At 33.0% G+C, this 17,674-nt stretch overlaps 2 protein-coding genes and 1 non-coding gene across 3 annotated transcripts; 1 reads left to right on the top strand and 2 right to left on the bottom strand.

Annotated features, from left to right (window-relative positions):
• Positions 1-789: 789 nt before the first annotated feature.
• LOC123892019 lies at positions 790-3,204 on the bottom strand. The gene is made up of 3 exons (XM_045941875.1): positions 3,097-3,204; positions 2,849-3,009; positions 790-2,426 (listed from the first exon to the last, which is right to left on the bottom strand). Exons 1-3 carry the CDS (start codon positions 3,202-3,204, stop codon positions 791-793), a joined length of 1,905 nt encoding a protein of 634 aa, XP_045797831.1. The 3' UTR covers position 790.
• A 106-nt stretch (positions 3,205-3,310) lies between these two features.
• TRNAK-UUU lies at positions 3,311-3,383 on the top strand. Its single transcript has one exon. It is a non-coding gene; the product is annotated as a tRNA-Lys (tRNA).
• Positions 3,384-3,389: 6 nt separating this feature from the next.
• Positions 3,390-9,061, bottom strand: LOC123889400 (fimbrin-2-like). The gene is made up of 14 exons (XM_045938724.1): positions 8,471-9,061; positions 7,850-8,020; positions 6,993-7,237; positions 6,721-6,892; positions 6,588-6,626; positions 6,397-6,465; positions 6,194-6,310; positions 5,813-6,024; positions 5,547-5,702; positions 5,064-5,263; positions 4,605-4,762; positions 4,045-4,141; positions 3,862-3,953; positions 3,390-3,768 (listed from the first exon to the last, which is right to left on the bottom strand). The coding sequence occupies exons 1-14, from the start codon at positions 8,555-8,557 to the stop codon at positions 3,598-3,600; spliced, it is 1,986 nt and encodes a 661-aa protein (XP_045794680.1). The 5' UTR covers positions 8,558-9,061; the 3' UTR covers positions 3,390-3,597.
• Between the last annotated feature and the right edge of the window lie 8,613 nt (positions 9,062-17,674).

The raw sequence follows: 17,674 nt of genomic DNA, 5'->3' as shown, positions 1-17,674 counted from the left end.
ATGAAACGTCATTTTGAATTTTTGATTTGGACTCTCCTTTCTTTGAGTGACATCTTTTTTTGCAAGATTTGGTGTTAAGTACATTAAATTTGGCTATATATATATTTTTTATTTGGACTCGCCCTACAATTCTTACGGACCTCAACCATGGTGTCCTCATGGCGTCGACGACCTTCTCGGTCCTGGAGTCTGCATTTGGACGATACGACATTGTATTGATGAGAAGCAAGTGAGAACGAGAAAGCGGAAGAAACACCGTAATGTGATTTGATTGATGAATGAATAAAATGAAACCTAACGGTGCTTCTTCTGCTTTCTCATTCTCACTTGCTTCTCATCAATACGATGTCGTATCGTCCAAATGCAAACTCCAGGATCGAGAAGGTCGCCGACCAGGGACGAATCTAGACATGAAAATCTAGTGTGGCTAAAATCTGAAAGTTAATCTAACAAAAAAAATATAAAAATTAAGAAACAATGAGCATTAAAAAGATAATGTATTTTTTTGAATTGGCTAAAAATTGAAGCAGTGCAGCAGCACAAGAAGTGCTAGAACATCAAAGTACAGAGAATAAAAATAAATAAAAGGGCAGGAACCAGGCCAGAACAGAAAATAGCAGCAAAAAATAGCAGGAGCAGCAAAAATACCTCGTAGTAGGAGCAGAACAGTTTAGCCCATCTGTGATGCAGTACAGGAAAACAGAGCAGAAAATAGCAGCAAAAAACTAGGAGCAGCAGGCACTTGTTCTTGATACAAAAGTTGAAACTAATAGCAGAGAGAAATACACATTTACAACGAAAACCGTCTACCATCCATTTGTTGAAAATGATCTAAAATGACATCATTATCAATTGTTGCAAGAACATCTCTTTCTATAAGAGTTACAAGACGATTATTTAACCATTCATCACTCATTTTGTTACATAGCAGACTCTTTACTAAATTCATAGCTGAAAAAACGCGTTCCACACTTGCAGTTGCTACCGGCAAGACTAAAGCCAGCTTCAAAAGCTTATAAACCAAATTATATGTGTTGCACTTATTTGTTTCCACAAGTTTTGCACAAAGATCTGAAAGTCCTTTTAACTTTGCAAAATTTTTGTCCTCTCGAACATCTCTAACATAAGTCTGAAGTTGATGTCGCAATACCACTTCCGGCACATCTACAAAATCATTTGGATAAAACTCAACCATCCTCAATAGTTTTTTGGCATCAAACCTTGCAAATGACGATGAGGGACTCAAGCATGAAACACATTGTAAAAGTTCAGTATTCTCTTCATCAAACCTTGCATTGAGCTCATGTAACTGCAAATCTAAAACACTAAACAAACAATCATGCTTATAATGATGTAAATTAGAAACACCAGAAGTTGTAGATTGTCTAGGTTTCTTTCGCGCCCTATACGGTGCATCCATATCAGGCACATCAATATCATGCTTAATGCAAATTTTCATAACCTTTGATATAAGTTCTTCCCATCCATCCTCTCTCATTTCTTGTAATTCTTGTTTGGTGGCATTGACAAGTGACAAAGCATTGATAAGATCTTGATCACGCTTTTGTAGTGCTACACCCAAATCATTTGTAAATCCTAATATTTCAACCAACATATATAACATGAAGATAAAATCATAAGCACAAGCGGAAGCAAGATCCTTTTGTATCCTAGGGGCAGTCATATAGTTATTCCTCGGAGCACGATCTAGTACACTAGCTATTTCTGGGTTAGCTTCCTTTAAAGTCTCTACCAACTCAAGAAATGGCCCCTTAAATGGAGAGTCATGTTTCTCGTCATTCCCTCTAAATGGCATAGCACTCCTCAAAAGATACTTGATAGCTATAAGAGATGTGTTTATACGAACACGATAATCGGCATTCTCTTGCTTAGTTTGCTTAACAAACGCAGCCTTAACACTTTGGATTGGGTTCATGAGAGCATAACCCATATGCACACAATCAATATGACTATTGCAAGAAGTAGCATGCTTAGCCAATCTGTGAGCATTCTTCCAATCACCAAATCCGTCTCCCACAAAGTGATCCCCCCCGTATTTAGAGACATTTTTAAACAAAAAGCATGGCAAACAAAATGCTAGGTCCTTAGATTCACTATATTCAATCCAATCATACAAATCAAACCAATTTTTTGAAAATCGACGTCTTTGACTACCTTGAACAGACCAAGTATAAGCGAAATTGTGAGGGGGTTTATGGCGACCTATTTTTAAATAAGCTTTTCGTACCTCATTTTGAATGTCAGGATGATAGTTTGAAATTGGAGGCTTAATTCCTGGATCCGTTTCCAACAATTCATAATCAACAACTTTACTACCCTCACTTGGATGTTGAATTTCTGTTGCTTCTACGGTAGCCGAAGAACTAGCTTTGTCTCTAGAAAGCACAGGAAAAAATTTCTTCATCCTATAAACAGAACAATGAAGCCTTTATTGTAGCAAACCAAGTACTAGCATCTAAATACAGGACAATATTTTACATGCTGATTCTATTAAAAAATATCACATTAATATTCAGTGTAGCACAGGCCTTCTAGTTAGTTAATTAATTAGTAGAGGTGCTCTCAAGAGAAAGAACCCACCACATACTTCAAACAACCTCTTCTATAATTACAGTATATAAGGTTTTCCACGGGAAGAAAGAAACACAAAGCCACCAACCAACTACACAACACAACACACATCACACTCACAGTTACAAAACAACGATCATAATAAGTTGAATCAGAAGTTTATAACATATAAAATATGAATCCAGAAAAAATAAGGGTGAAATTAAGCTTTCTAATTTTAGGGTTTGAAAATTGGAAGCAAATTAGAAAAACATACCTTTTGTGGAAGACGATGTCAAGATGAGTGGTCGGAGAAGGTGGACGGCGCCGGCAATTATGGAGGAGGATGTGAAGACGAGTGACGGTGACGGTGAAGAGGAAGAGAAAGAAATACAGCGGTGAAGAGGAAGAGAAAGTTCTATTTTGAATTTTTTTTCTCTTTCACTCTATATATATTTTTTTTTTAAAAAAACAAAAAAAAAAATTGAAAAATCTGGTGTGGCTTTAGCCACACCCAGCCCTTACTTCAGTCCGTCCCTGTCGCCGACGCCGTGAGGACACCATGGTTGAGATTCGTAAGAATTGTAGAGAAGAAGTGACATCTCTTTTGCAAGATTTGCAAATTTCCCGCATTATTTTACCATTACCATGAAACACCAAACCATTAAATTGAATAACATAATTCTATATTATATGAAGACTAATTGATATATTTACTAATTCATGAAATTAACACTAAGCCGTCTTAGCTCAGCTGGTAGAGCGCGTGGCTTTTAACCACGTGGTCGTGGGTTCGATTCCCACAGACGGCGGTTTTTGTAATTTTTTTTTTATTTTCTTATTTGGTTTACATTTCAGCTTATGATTATTATGATTGTGGTGTAAACAAAGAAAAGCTCTCATATCTGTATCACTGTATACAACAAAAAAGCTCTCTCTCTCATTACATGTGTATAAATAGGATCATAACAAAAACGTTTTTATATGTCACCTTTATATTATTATTATTATTATTATTATTTACATTTACAAGTTCTCTTCTGCTGAAAAATCCGAAGCAGAATCATCAAGTGTTGAATTTGATATAGTCTCCACTTGACTCTCACTGTCTGAACTTGTTCTTTCTTCAACAACAGGATGTTTTAAGAACCAATACATTATACTTGCTGTTAGTGTAAGTATCATCTTCTGATTTACCTATATAAATATATGATTATAAATACTAGTTATAAAAAGTGCATATAAAATTGAGAAAGAAATTAAATATTTGATTTCGACTACGTTACGTACCTCTGTGATGTCTTCAGGCAGCAAGAATATTGAACATCCAAGCTTTCTTGCAATACTGATAATGTATGTAGCATTCATCATTTTCTCCTGATCTGCATAATTATAATAGAACAGTGCAAAACAATATGAGTGATGTTTCTGGTTTCAAAGCAAAGGCATTGAACAAGTAGAAGGAAAACATACCAGTTACTCCCTTTGTTATAAGACCCCAATTCACAGCTCTAGGTTGGACAGCGCTAAGGAGCTCCAGGAAAAAAATTCCGTCTGATAAACTTTTATCCTGAAATTTGAAACAATTATAATCAACCAAATTCTAAAATACTTGACACACACCCTTCACGCCCAAGATCGGACATCTGGAGCGTGAGTCAAGTGGCTGATAGCGGGTGACCTAATAGAACTTATATAAACTATGATACCATTTTAAAATTTAGGTTAGGCCTAACTCAGTCCTATAAAACCGGCTTGAAGAGTGTGTGATGCCTCCTCGCACTTATAAACTAATTTTCAGACCTTATCTCATCTGGTGTGAGCCTCTCAACAAGAGCATGTCTATAATCTATATAGTGTATTACAAAGTTTACAAAACTAATAATTGGTCATACAAAAGTACACTAGCTCCTTAATTTACTTCATCAGAAAGAATAAAGATAAAACAAGAAAAATTCCACAAATGGCTAAGTAAACTAATGAACATAATAAAGTAAGTCATTTACATCAGATGCTTAACAAATATGAAATACCTTGAAACTATATATATGGCTTTGGCTTCCTGAGCTTCTAACTTTGGTGTTTGCCCATTGAAGAATATCAGCATCAATTATTTCCTTCCCATGAGAGTGAAATCTCAAGTTCTTTAGAAGTTGTAGGATATTGCATCTCATCAATTGCCACAAATATGCTAAAAATAAAAGTCAATCATAATGGTTTAGATAATTTTAACATCCCCTAACATCTTACGACATACTCCCTCTGTTCCATACTATAAACAAAATTTCACCTTTTAGATTCATTAAATAACTGATGTATTTAGTGTATCTGATATAGTCTATAGACCAGATACATCAGTTATTCAATAAATCTAAAAAGTGAAATTTTGCTTATAATAGAAAACGGAGCGAGTACTTAATTAAATGTACGGATTATGGAATATGTTCAATAGATCAATTGAATCACATATTTTGTAGGTCAACAATACATACCTAATATTAATTTTTTATATCCCTGCACAATGTCATTTCCAGCAATATTTACCAAGGAAAACTTAAGTTGTTTCCCAATTTTCACAACTTGGTTACAATTCTCAACTTTTTTAAATGGCATTTTAATAGGAGGCTTGTTTGCAATCTTCCAATTAACAATCCCTGGTGACACCTTGTCAAGAGTCTCTAAAAGTACCCACCTGCAATGTTAAAACACTACGATTGATCACAAAATTCAGCTAATTGTGCCTACGCCTCCAACGGCAGAGTTACTGTTGTACTCTTCTATTATGCAATGAATTAGGTTACAGGTTACAAAACTTTGTACTCAACTATATGCTATGCTTGAGCGTCTACACACTTATCAGCGAATATGAGCCATCCACGATAGTTTTCAATTGCACAGATTATATCTTAACCAAAAAAGTTTGTATTTAAAATGTATAAGAGAAATAGCGAAAACAAGAGAGATTGATATTTCACCCGTTTCTGACATCCTCAAAGACATTGTTGATATATGTTGAATTGCCAAGGCTATTAATCCAAAGGCGAAAAACTCTCTCTTCTCTTGAATCTTGAGTATCATCTAGCAATGATTCAAGAAGAGAATTTTGTTTTGCTAGAGTTGAAAGTCCATTCCTGTTACAAGGAAATTGAATTATAGCTTGCACATATGATATGTCTAAAGCACCAAAAATATGCATATATTCCAACAAAAAGCATGTTTTAGAGAGAAAGATTATAATCACCTGATTTGGAAAATATGTGCAACAAAAGCAAGATTAAGATTCGGTGAACCTTCCACTATATCTCTCGCAGTTAAGTATCGCTTGCAACCCATCTTTTCCGCATGTTCAAGAACTAGCTTTGCTCTTTCGAAAGGGTTTTTCACAGCCAATGTCAATGGATTAGTGTATTCAGGTGCAAGAACATTTAGAAGGTGAGCATAAGCTTCGGCATCCTACAATGCCAGCAGAATCATATATGTTAATGAAAAGGCAACTTACACGAAATGTGTTACGAAGCCTGTGCTATGATTAATAGTTCATAAGACTGAATCATTGTGATTATATTTCACTGCACATATATATAGCGTATAAGTACATTAGTATTCAAAGATACACGGTTACCTTAACATCAGAGGAGAAATTTGTGACAATCTTCTTATATTCTGTTTTCTTCAAATGAAAATTCATCCATCTCAACAAGATTTTTTCTGGTGGTAAACTCATCAACTCTTCCATATCCTGTTATTTAATAAATAAATATGACGACAAATTATTCAACGATGAATGAAAAGTATGAAAGATAATAATGAAGAAATGTATTTTACCTTACTATCGTCAACCAACTCCAAAAGTTGAGGAGTTTTCTTTAGGTTCAAATTCGCCAATAATTGTATCTAATGTAACATCAGCATTAGTAATGTCAAAAGTTTGCCTCGTAAAATTTACTATACAGTATGCATTGTGTTTTAACTTCATTGATCTTAAAACTAGAATGCATAAATCAGTGATCCTTTACCTTAATAATCTGCGAAATCAATCCGAGCACCAAATGACGCTGAAATTTAAAACAAAAGAAGTTGGATACCAATCCACGAAAAGAGGAACCAAAAGGCTTTGATGTAAACACCAAATAGGGAATACAAACATACCCTTCCTTCAATTAAGTCTTGAGTGCCAATGTTAACAACTGTACATCCAATTGCTTTAGCAGAATTGAGGCATAGTGTGTGGTTTTCATTCCTTTCCCATGGATTAAGTAATCTTTTTGTATTGATTGCACGTTCATCGATAGTCGTAGGAACTGCCACATTAATAAGCTTACTGCAAGAACAAATTTGTTTTCGCAATGTATAAATAAAAAAGTTGTCATAATTAGTCACATAAGAAGATAAAATGATAATGTATATAGTAGCTATGGTACCAAAGAAGAACACCGTCTTTTGCGATTTCGAAGAGATCATTGGTTGAAGGATCAAGAGGAAGGTATTTCTTGAGGAATTCATCTTCAGCAAGATAGTTATTTATATGTGTAACATATGATGCTTTCTCAGATTCACTTATTGTGTGAAGCAATGTGGTAGTGGCAACTTTGAGGAATGCTGATGAGTTTTTCGCATTATTGTTTCCTGTTCTAGAACTTGCAAATGTTTGCAGTTTCAAGTAAACCTGTCCATTATAGACTAGATACATTAGTTTTTGAAAGAATCTAAAAAGTGAACTTTTGCTTATATATGAGATTGAAGGGAGTATATTTCAGATTTGTGTAACACTGACAGTTCAGATTGAAGATGTATTTAGTGTCTGATACATGTCGGTGTCAACACCAAAACATGTAGCTCCACTCAATTACTTCTATTTTATTAAATGATTATTGGTATTGACGTGTCAGTGTAAATGTCATGTCTGTGTGAGTGCTTCATAGTTCCAGATCAACAAAAGATACAGCTAACACTAATTTCACTACTTTTCTTCCCATTTCATATACTATATTGAAATTGGTTAGATATCAAGATTGAGCCTATATTTGGTATCATGGTGGAAATAATAGATTTTCCAAAAGCTACAAAGTGTAGCTTATGTAAAATCACAGTGGATCACCGTGATTCTGGCGTACCCACCGTGATACCAAACATAGGCTGAGATAGATTAGGAAAATATAGTTACAAGAAAGTGAAAAGTTAACTTATGGATATAGATTAGAATTTGCAAAAAGCAAAAAGATCCAGTACCTTAAAAAGTTATCTTTTTTAAATGAAACCAAGATTGTCAAAAACTCACCTTGAGAAACAATTCAAAATCAACATCTTGATCTGAGTTCTGATACAAATCATGGATATAAGAAACTCTTTCTTCTTCACTCAGATTTTCTCCAACAACTCTCAACCTTGACATCTTTGAAGCCAAGTCTCCAATGTTAAGCCTCCCACTCTCTCTCCTCATGCTCATAAACTGCAACCAATAACCATAAAAAAATGATCATGACCCAGAAGCTTAATTGCAATGAAAAGAATCAAAATCTGATCTTTTTTGGAGAATCAACACATAAAGTAAAAAAACATGATTCATTCTTAACAAAAATATCTTGCAAACAAAACAATAGGATGATCAATGATGAACAATATCTTAGAAAAATGATCATGACCCAGAAGCTCAAATGCAATGATAAGAATAAAAATCCAATCTTTCTTGAAAATCAGCACAAAAAGTAAAATCTATGATTCATTCTCAACAACAATATCTTGCAAACCAAGTAATAAGATGATCTACAATATCTTAAAAAAGGATCATGACCCAGAAGCTCAATTGCATTGAAAAGAATAAAAATCCAATCTTTTTGGTGAATCAACACAAAAAAAAAAAAAAAATTCATTCTCAATAACAATAAGATGATGAACTTACTTGTGATTTTAAGCTTCGAAGTTCAACTTGTGTGAACTGGTTTTGAAGACATGGATCTGAAACTAGAATACCCCAATGACTAGTCATAGCTATAAAAGCTTCTAAATTCTGTATCCTGGTGCTTGTTCTTGCTTTGCACCAATGACTCTATGTATCTAAAATTTTATCTAAAAGTTGATAAAAAAGTTGAAAGTGTTAGGAAAGAGTGTTAGAGAAGGAGATGGATCAAGCTAGGCCAACATTTTGGGACCGGGAAGAGCTGTCATAGTTCAAAGTTGTTTTGGTGAGTGTGTGTCACACAGAAAGAGAGAATTCAAATTATTACAACAATGTATTCTTTTTTGTATTAATCATCTGATTCTTACAGGAAAGGGCTCCGATAATCTAAAAAATTCAGCTACAAGTTAAGTCAAATTTAACAAAAAATTATTTTAACTAAAATTTAAACTCGAATTCTCCCAAACAATTCGTGTAGAAAGATTTCATTAACCAATTAAACTTATGTCTTGGTTACGAACCATAACCATATGTCCTTTTAGTTACAACTTACAACAAGTTCCTAAACAATTGGGGATGGCCCCCATTTGTGTTGCCTTAAAAAGAAATTATATTTTAAAGTTTCATCATCATAATCTTGTTAGCTCTATTTATTTCATCATATAATAATTTCAATTCTTACCTTTTCAAATGTGTTCTAAAACCAAGTGGCTTTAGTTAATTATCGAGCATGCATGGTTGTTTTAAATTCACTTATCACTCACTAGTCACACACACACACACACTATCTATGTACAAGCTGTCAATTTTATGGAACATGGAACTTGTTGTGATTACACGGAGTATGTTTTAAGCTAGAATAATATTATGAAGATGCAAAAATTTTACATTTTTACATATTTAGTTATATTCATAATTGATTAGAATTTGTATTCTTTGAGTAGGGATGGCAACGGGTGCCCACGGGTGCAGGTTTGACACTTACCAAACCCACACCCGAAATCATCACCCAAACCCAAACCCAAACCCAAAGGTTGTTCGGGTGGCAAAACAACACCCACGCCCACACCCATTGGGTTCGGGTTTTTTCCACCCAAACCCAAACCCGTAGTACATTTGAAAATAATTTGCAAATTTAAGAAATTAAATTTCAACATAGGCTTTGAATTAAATTACAACTAAAATTAAGGTCTTCCAAGGAAATTCAAACATAGACTTTCAAGAAATTACAACATAGATTTTCAAGAAATTAAATTACAACTAAAATTTAAGGTCTTCCAAGGAAATTGAGGGAGACTATCGGGTAATTAAGGTAATTATAAAATATTTCGGGTGGGTGTATGGGTTTCGGGTGTGGGTTTGACTGATACCAAACCCACACCCATATTATCTGGTGTCACCCGAACTCAAACCCAAACTCAGTCAAATCGGGTTTCGCCCGTTGACTTGGGTTTGGATTCGGGTGGGTCTCTCGGGTTTGGGTTTTTTTGCCATCCCTATCTTTGAGCCTAAACGAGATTTTTATGTTATTTTTATTTTATTTTTAATAAAATAAGAGAATAGCAAACATTACGGGTTGACATACCCATAGGTCTTCATCGTCTACTATATTTTCATTATAATATATAAAAAATTACAACAAAAATAAAAATTAAAAGGACAGTATAATCCAACTAGTGATATTACTACTCCCCGTTCCAAAATATAAGAACCATTTGACCACTGCAGATACATCAACGCATAATTTTGATTATGAATATCTTTAATTGTCTATTAGTACAAATTATAGAAATTTGATATTTTGAAAATACTCATCGAAACAATATCTTATATGATAATATTTACATTTATCAGGGCCGTCTCCAACAATTTGGAGGCCTCAGACTAATAATAAAAATGGACCCCAAATAAAAAAATAAAAAATTTATAAAAAGAACACTATATATTTAAATTGTAAATAACATTAAAAAATAGTCATTATAAGATGGGATGAGTAGCTAAACTGATTGTAATATACTAACAACTAACGATTTCCTCCTCCTCCTCTAACTCTCAAAACATTTGGACAGTCACTGACCACTAGGCCAATAGGCAATTCATGATCTTTAGTTTCAGAAAAAGTACTTAAGAAATAATTTAAATTATGGGTTTGAATTTTTTTTTGAGGCCCCATATTTTTGGAGGCGCTGGGCCGGAGGCTTGGTTGCCTTGGCCTAAAACTGGGTCTGACATTTATATACTTTTAGAAAGATACAGTCAAAACAAAACATATGAATAATGCATTTAGTCAAATGATATCTTATAAAATGAGACGGAGGGAGAGAGTATATGTCAACCAATTAAATACTATACTAATAGGTACAAAACATAACATAAACATCCAAGTGACTATCATTAATTATCAACTACGGATTATGAATCTATTTTCATAGCTGACCTCCAACCTCTCTTGTCTCAAATTCTTAACATTGTCCACGAGTAATTTAGCTTCTTCAAAAAAAAAAAATATTGTTCACGAGAAATATTGCTATTATAATTAGTGTCAGGCTAAACAGTGCTCTCCGGCACTTGTTAAGCATACCAAAAAAGGAAATAAAAAATAAAATTTATATTAAAAAACAACTTTTTATACTTTTGAGGCATTGAATGCACGTATTTTGAGATATAATTTTTATTTTAATATGCTTAACCAGCGTCCCGAAAACACTGTTTAGCATTTTCCTTATAATTATTAGCATTAACATAAAAAGATTAAACATCGAGAAAAAACATAATCTTAAAAGCGTTGTGATTCTCAAAAAATTTATTTTTTTTGTACAATGTCATTCTCAAATCTTCTATTTGCATATTTCATTTCATATTCATCATCAACAAACATGTGTATTTGATTAACAAAAAGAAGAAGATAAAATGTTAAATCGTGTGCCCCGAATTAATTCAACTTTTATAAAGTTTAAAATTTGTTATTTCACTTATAAAAAAAAATATATTTATTATTTCAAATAATCCTTATGACCCCAAAAAAAACTAACATGTGTCCATAATAATTGTTAATACCGAAAGTAATTCAATAATCAAAATTTCATAACCATAAAAAGCATATATAGTTGTGAGGTGAAAAGACTTGTGTTACCAAAAAAAAGTTGAAAAGACTTATCACGCCGGCAACTCAACTTTTTTCTAATTGAGATTTAGCCATCCTACCAAAATAATAAAAGCAAATATGGTCTCATCTCATTTGGAAGAAACCTCTTGTCGCACTACCTAGGATGTAACTCTCAAAATGTAATCAAATAACAATAACTTGTTAGATACTCTGTAGATGTTAGCTTTTTGGATTTATAAAATGATCCATATATCTAGACTAATTTATAAATTTAAAAATAATTTTTTTATATTAAAGATAGGAGGGAGTATCAGCGACATAATAGACCACAAAAATGAATTGACACATTTATTGAAAAAAATGAAGTGCATTGTGCATATGAGAGAGAGAAAGAGAGTTGGGTAGTGTGTTTTGTACGTGTGAATCATGACTACTATTTGTATTTGCAAATTTGCAATTAGTTAATTCCAATTTCCAACACATCTAGTCTAGTAAATTGAGTACAAATGAAGTAGTGTATCATAATTCATAAATAATGGAGTAGTAGTAAGTGCCAGTGTATTACTAATAAAAAATAATTAGTTATTATGATGAGCAAAAAGTGTTAAACACAATTACAAAAGTACTAGTAGATTTTATGAAATTTTATTTTTTTTAATGTGTAAAACTTTTTATTTATATATTAATTAAAATATATATTTAATTAAAAACGGCCCGACCCGGTTGAATCTCGGTTCGACCAATTGAACCTTGAACCGATAAACTTACCGGTTTGATGACCGGTCCGGTTCTGACAACCTTGAAATGAACTATAGATGAACGATATTCCATCTAAGATAATTGTTTTTTGGTTGGCGCTTATTGTGTACCAAATTGTCCACGAGGGAGGAATTGTTTAATAAAGGGATCATTACCGATGTTATTAATAAGTGTTGTGTGTTCTGATGTTGCATATCGGAAAGCCACACACATCATTTTTTTGAATGTCCCTTGGCGTGTAGCTCATGGAACACTATTTATGACTAGCTCGACTTTAGTCCTGCTACGCAAGAAGTTGGATGGGCGCACTTCATTGATTTTGGTGAACCCCTTAAACCTAGCAAATTTAAGAAGGTGAGACAATTGGTTTGGTGTGCTACAAGTTGGAGTATTTGGAATCTTAGAAATAACGTTATTTTTAAAGGTGTTTCAATCATTCTAAGTAATGTAATAGATAAGATTAAACACTTTTCTTGGTTTTGGTTTGTTAGTAGGAGTGGAAGGAATTTATGTTATTCCTATACCAATTGGTGTACTAATCGTTTAGATTGCTTTCAAAGCATCTAAAACTTTCTCTTGTATTGATTGAAGTACCCTCACTACTTCCTTTTATATAATATTTTATTACTTATTAAAAAAATACAAAATGATTTAAAAAGTACAAATGAACCTAACCATTTTATGAAATATGGGCTAGGCCCAAATTTTTTATTTAAATATAATAACCTAATGACCTAATCCATTTTCTATTCATCTCATCCTCTTGTTGTTAGGGGCCGCCACATGCATCGACTTCTCTTACAGTCACATGTTTCCTCCTCCTCCTCCTCCTTCTCCTGCTCCTCCTCCTCCTTCTTCTTCTTCTTTTTCTTCTTCTTCTTCTTCATCGGCTAAACCGTCGATTTTACTGGTTTTTTTGCTATTTCAATTTAAAGTATGGTTCAACAACATAGCGATTTTTGGGGTGACTTGGATCTGAGATATGTCCGGTTCCTGGTCCAACCAGTTGAACCGATCAGTCCGGTTTTGAGTACCTAGATACTAACCATCCTATTAGGTTAGAATTTGACATTGTAATACATGATGCTCAAGGAGGTAGAAGCACTCTCAACCAGATTTCATGTATCTCCGCTCATCAATCGCCTCCCCAAGATTCTTCGATCGTAAAGGTACATAATTTATTGTATTATAATATTCTTTGATTTTGGTTAACTCTATTAAATATACATCCAACATCTTCTCTGACTGAGCTTCTCTCTTGAATCATCATTGAGCGCGAATCCCTCCAATTCAAGTCAATTTTTCTCGTGAATCCCTCTAAATCTCACAAATTTGCGGTATGTAGCTCAGATCTATTTTCTTAGGTTTTGATTTGATTTTTCAATTCTTGACTGAGTATATTTTTTTAGGAATTGATATTTATGTAAAGATTTTAAGTTGATCCATGTAGTCCCGCAAAGAGTTATCAGATTAAACTCTTTGTCATTAGGAACCAGTAAGGATTTCTCAATAATTGTTGGTGGCAAATCATCTCTTACCATGTCTTCGATGGGAAATATATCTAAACTCGAATGGTGGGAGTTTGGTAAAAATTTCAAACCTAAAGATTAGGGTTTGCTTTGTCTTGGAAACAATTCAACCATGACAGAAGAACGTTCAACGATGGCAGCAGGTCTAAACTTGAATGGTGAGAGTTTGGTGAAAAAGGTAAAATTTGGAGTTTAATTTTGTTTATTTTTTTTAACAATCTATCCTCTCAAATATATCGTAGTTTTGTTTTTTCCTATTTTGTTTTCATTCTCAAATTTTCCCCTCAAATAAACCACCATATTTTGATATGTGATTTTTGTCAAGAAATTGGACCTCATCTATGCAGATAAACTTGTGTTCTACGTGGTTAGTTTTTTGGGAAGTCTTTTGGGTTTTGTTCTCTTTTAGTGTGAGTTTTTTTGTTTTGCTTGTTGCTCCGGATAAGACGTATGTTCGGTTTTTGTGCTTTTGAATCAGCTTACTAATAGAGCACAACCCAAAACACAAGTCATATCCAAAGCAGCAAGCAAAACACAAAAAATTCGCACTAGAAGAGAACTATAAAACCAAAATACTATGCAGAAAAAATTAAACACAAAGAACACAAGTTTATTTGCATAGTTGAGATCCAATTTCTAGACAAAGATCACATATTAAAATAGGTTATTTGAGGAAAAAAATTGAGAATGAAAAAACAAAATAAAAAAAAACTTAATTAAGATTGAGATAGATTGTTAAAAAGAAATCAAGCAAATTAAACTCCTGGTTTTTATTTTTATTTTTATCAAACTCTCAGCATTCAAGTTTAGATATGCTGCCCTTGGATGAATGCACTTCTTCCATGCATGAATGTTTTGCTTCCAAGATAAAGTAAACCCTAATATTTAGGTTTGAATCAAACTCTCACTATTCGAGTTAGATATGCTACCATCGAGGAACTGTCCAGAGATGATTTGCCACCAACAATTACTAAAAAACCCTCACTATTGCCAAACGACAAAGAGTCTGATTATGATGACTCTTTGCAGGACTACATGGATTAATACTCTTGGAGCTTTATTTTTATTCTTATTTATCCTCTTGAGGCAAACCTATCTACAAATAATAATATGGTATGTGGTATATAGATAATTTTCTTTGTAGCCCTTGTCCATTTTGATAATTGACTTTTAATTATTATTATTATTATTATTATTATTATTATTATTAAAAAGAGAAATAAGTATTTTTAAAAATAATTAAATAATATTTATTTTTCAAATTATTAAATGATGTAATATTTTTTTCCTTAGGGTTTTCCGGAAAAGGTTTTTAATGAGGCAGTGACAGGTTCCTTGTATTTTTGTTTCTTTGGGTTTTGGTCTAGTCCCCCAAGTTTGTCGCTTTTTTCTTTCTTTTTAATAAATTTATTAATAGATGATGATTATGGGGTGTCAACATAATTGTGATGTGATAATTATCATGTGATGCATGTGCACCCTAATGTTTTATAAAAAAAATGATGTAATATTTTTTGTGAGTGTAACCAAATATAATTTATTCCCATTTAAGAATATCTCACTTTTGACCTAAAGGCAATAATAATACAAGAGGGGCATATGAGAGGAATAAAAGGCAGGAACTTTGGTAATTTTAAATTATAGAAAGGATACTATAAATCTTACTATTTTTGCTTCTACTCCTCATATGAATAGAATAATTATTAAGGCCCCGATTGCTAAGTATACCATGATATTTGAATGTATCAAACACTTTTCATTGCCATGTGCCCTTGTGTATCAAAATGGGGCCTTCACACACATGGTTTTTCCACTATTGATAACTGGACACTACAAGCTTCATCATTGTTTGCTGATTTTGGGATGCCAATTAGGTTTGATTTGATCTCATTTAAAAGTTCCATTCTATGTACATATTTTAAAAAATTATTAACTTTCTATTGTCAAAAGTTTATTTTTAGAAAACATTTATATCTTTTTTAAGAGGCAAAAATGAAATCTATATTAACCAAATTAGTAGACTCATCGGTACAAGATGTATCGAGAAAGACTATGAGAGTTTATACAAAAGATTCAACACGAGTAATACATCAATGATAACAAGATCAGTCAATGCCCAGATAAGAGCGCGGACTCGACCACCAACTAAAAGCACACTTATGAAAATATGAGAGTTTTACCAATCGTTAGTTGGTTCATGGTGAATGATGTTGAACTTGGTAGAAAAGACTACGGTTCGATCCCGACAACTTCAATCGGGAGGGAACTGGAACCACTTGATGTCAAAACTGACTCCGAACCAAATTAAACTGATGGTGAAAGCATAAAAAAAAAATGAGAGTTTTAATTTACACTAGCAATAACATAGTAAAATGTAACCTCCTCTTATTTACCATTTAACATTCGAGTAGACCCTAGCATATTTGTGGATCGAGAGTTGTTTGTATCCCCCATTTTATTATTTTAAAATAAAATGGTTTGTTCGGATATACCATTTAAGATTACCATTTTCTCTATTTCAAATGGATAAATCCGAACAAAACCGTAATGGAGTAGGAAACAAAAGCAGCTCACTCAAGCATATAATGTGATGCAATTAAATTTAATTTGCCTGATAAAGCCAAACTGGAGTAGAAGTAATTTATGAACTTCTTAAAATTGAGGACAAAATTACTTTGTAGTTGCTTTGCAGTAGAAAATTCAAGGCATTAAATGGCATGTACCTAATTACTCTTATTTTTAACACTTCATAAAAAATGAACTGGCCCATTTTTAATCAAAAAATTATATGCAAGCCTGTATTTATTTGATTTTTTTTTTTACAAAATACGCATATTAGTATTTTTAATTATAATTTTATAGTATTTTAGTTAGTTTTTAGATGTATTACATGGTCAAAGAGAATATGTTGTGAAGAAAAAGACATCACAAAGAGTTTGAAGAAAAAACACAAAACATATAAAGTTTCTAAAAAAATTGCACCACGGTCCATTAACATCGTGACACAATTTTTTTTTGAAGCAATCGTGACACAATTTTTAGCTACCAAAAATTGTCGAGATTGAACAATTCAGGTGGATTCTAAGGTGAGGGCCCAATTAAGTCCCTCATCGATGTACCAATTAATTATTTGCTTGAGTGAGCTGCTTTTTAGAAGTCACCAACAATTCATGTTGATACGAACTTTGATTTTATTACTTGACGACAGTTTAATTCACTTGCTAAATTATTCATCAAACTCCGGTCCAACACATTTACATAATAAAATAGTTCAATTCGCTGAATACTGACACCGTAGAAATCGGGCAGAATTACACCTTTTATATGTATCAAAAAGTGTTGTTAGTAGTAACAGGTTCTGGAATTTGTGTGTTCTTATAATTCTTTTGCAGAAAAATGAAGCTGATGTGTATTTGATTTGGGTGTCTAAGGATATTGAAACTAACTTTGGAATGAGATAAAGGAATTGGTTGGGAAATATTCAAAGTAGAAAGTGATTGTTCATGATACTGCAGTTTCTTGCGGTCCTAATGTGGCTGAGATTAATGTTAATGCTGCTACTAATTGGAATGTTGAAATTGTTATTGTTACTAGATATCCTGAACGTGGTAGGGATGTTGTTAGAGCTTGTAACAAGGCTAGGATCCCTGCATTTGGTCCCATTTGGGACTCTGAATCAATATTACAAAAACTTGTATGGCAAGTATTTTTTTTTTTTTCTGGTTACCATGATATTTGTACAGAGTTTCTACCGTCGTTGGTGATGACTAATCTCCGTTAGGGAACCTGTCGGGTACACAATGTGGGTTTTCC

Source organism: Trifolium pratense, linkage group LG6 (assembly GCF_020283565.1).
Source record: "Trifolium pratense cultivar HEN17-A07 linkage group LG6, ARS_RC_1.1, whole genome shotgun sequence".
In the NCBI taxonomy this organism is placed as follows: domain Eukaryota; kingdom Viridiplantae; phylum Streptophyta; class Magnoliopsida; order Fabales; family Fabaceae; genus Trifolium; species Trifolium pratense.
The sequence above is the reverse complement of the archived record's forward strand: the minus strand, read 5'-3'. Positions and strand labels throughout refer to the sequence as shown.

What these genes read in the sequence shown, in the direction of transcription:
- LOC123892019 (XM_045941875.1), bottom strand. Translation starts at nt 3,204, where the DNA reads ATGCGGGAAATTTGCAAATCTTGCAAAAGAGATGTCACTTCTTCTCTA. An exon ending in GGCGACAGGGACGGACTGAA is followed by an intron (nt 3,010 to 3,096) that starts GTAAGGGCTGGG and finishes ATAGAGTGAAAG; the next exon opens with AGAAAAAAAATTCAAAATAG. An exon ending in GACATCGTCTTCCACAAAAG is followed by an intron (nt 2,427 to 2,848) that starts GTATGTTTTTCT and finishes TTCTGTTTATAG; the next exon opens with GATGAAGAAATTTTTTCCTG.
- LOC123889400 (XM_045938724.1), bottom strand. Translation starts at nt 8,557, where the DNA reads ATGACTAGTCATTGGGGTATTCTAGTTTCAGATCCATGTCTTCAAAAC. An exon ending in TTCGAAGCTTAAAATCACAA is followed by an intron (nt 8,021 to 8,470) that starts GTAAGTTCATCA and finishes TATTGGTTGCAG; the next exon opens with TTTATGAGCATGAGGAGAGA. An exon ending in TGCCTGAAGACATCACAGAG is followed by an intron (nt 3,769 to 3,861) that starts GTACGTAACGTA and finishes ATATTTATATAG; the next exon opens with GTAAATCAGAAGATGATACT.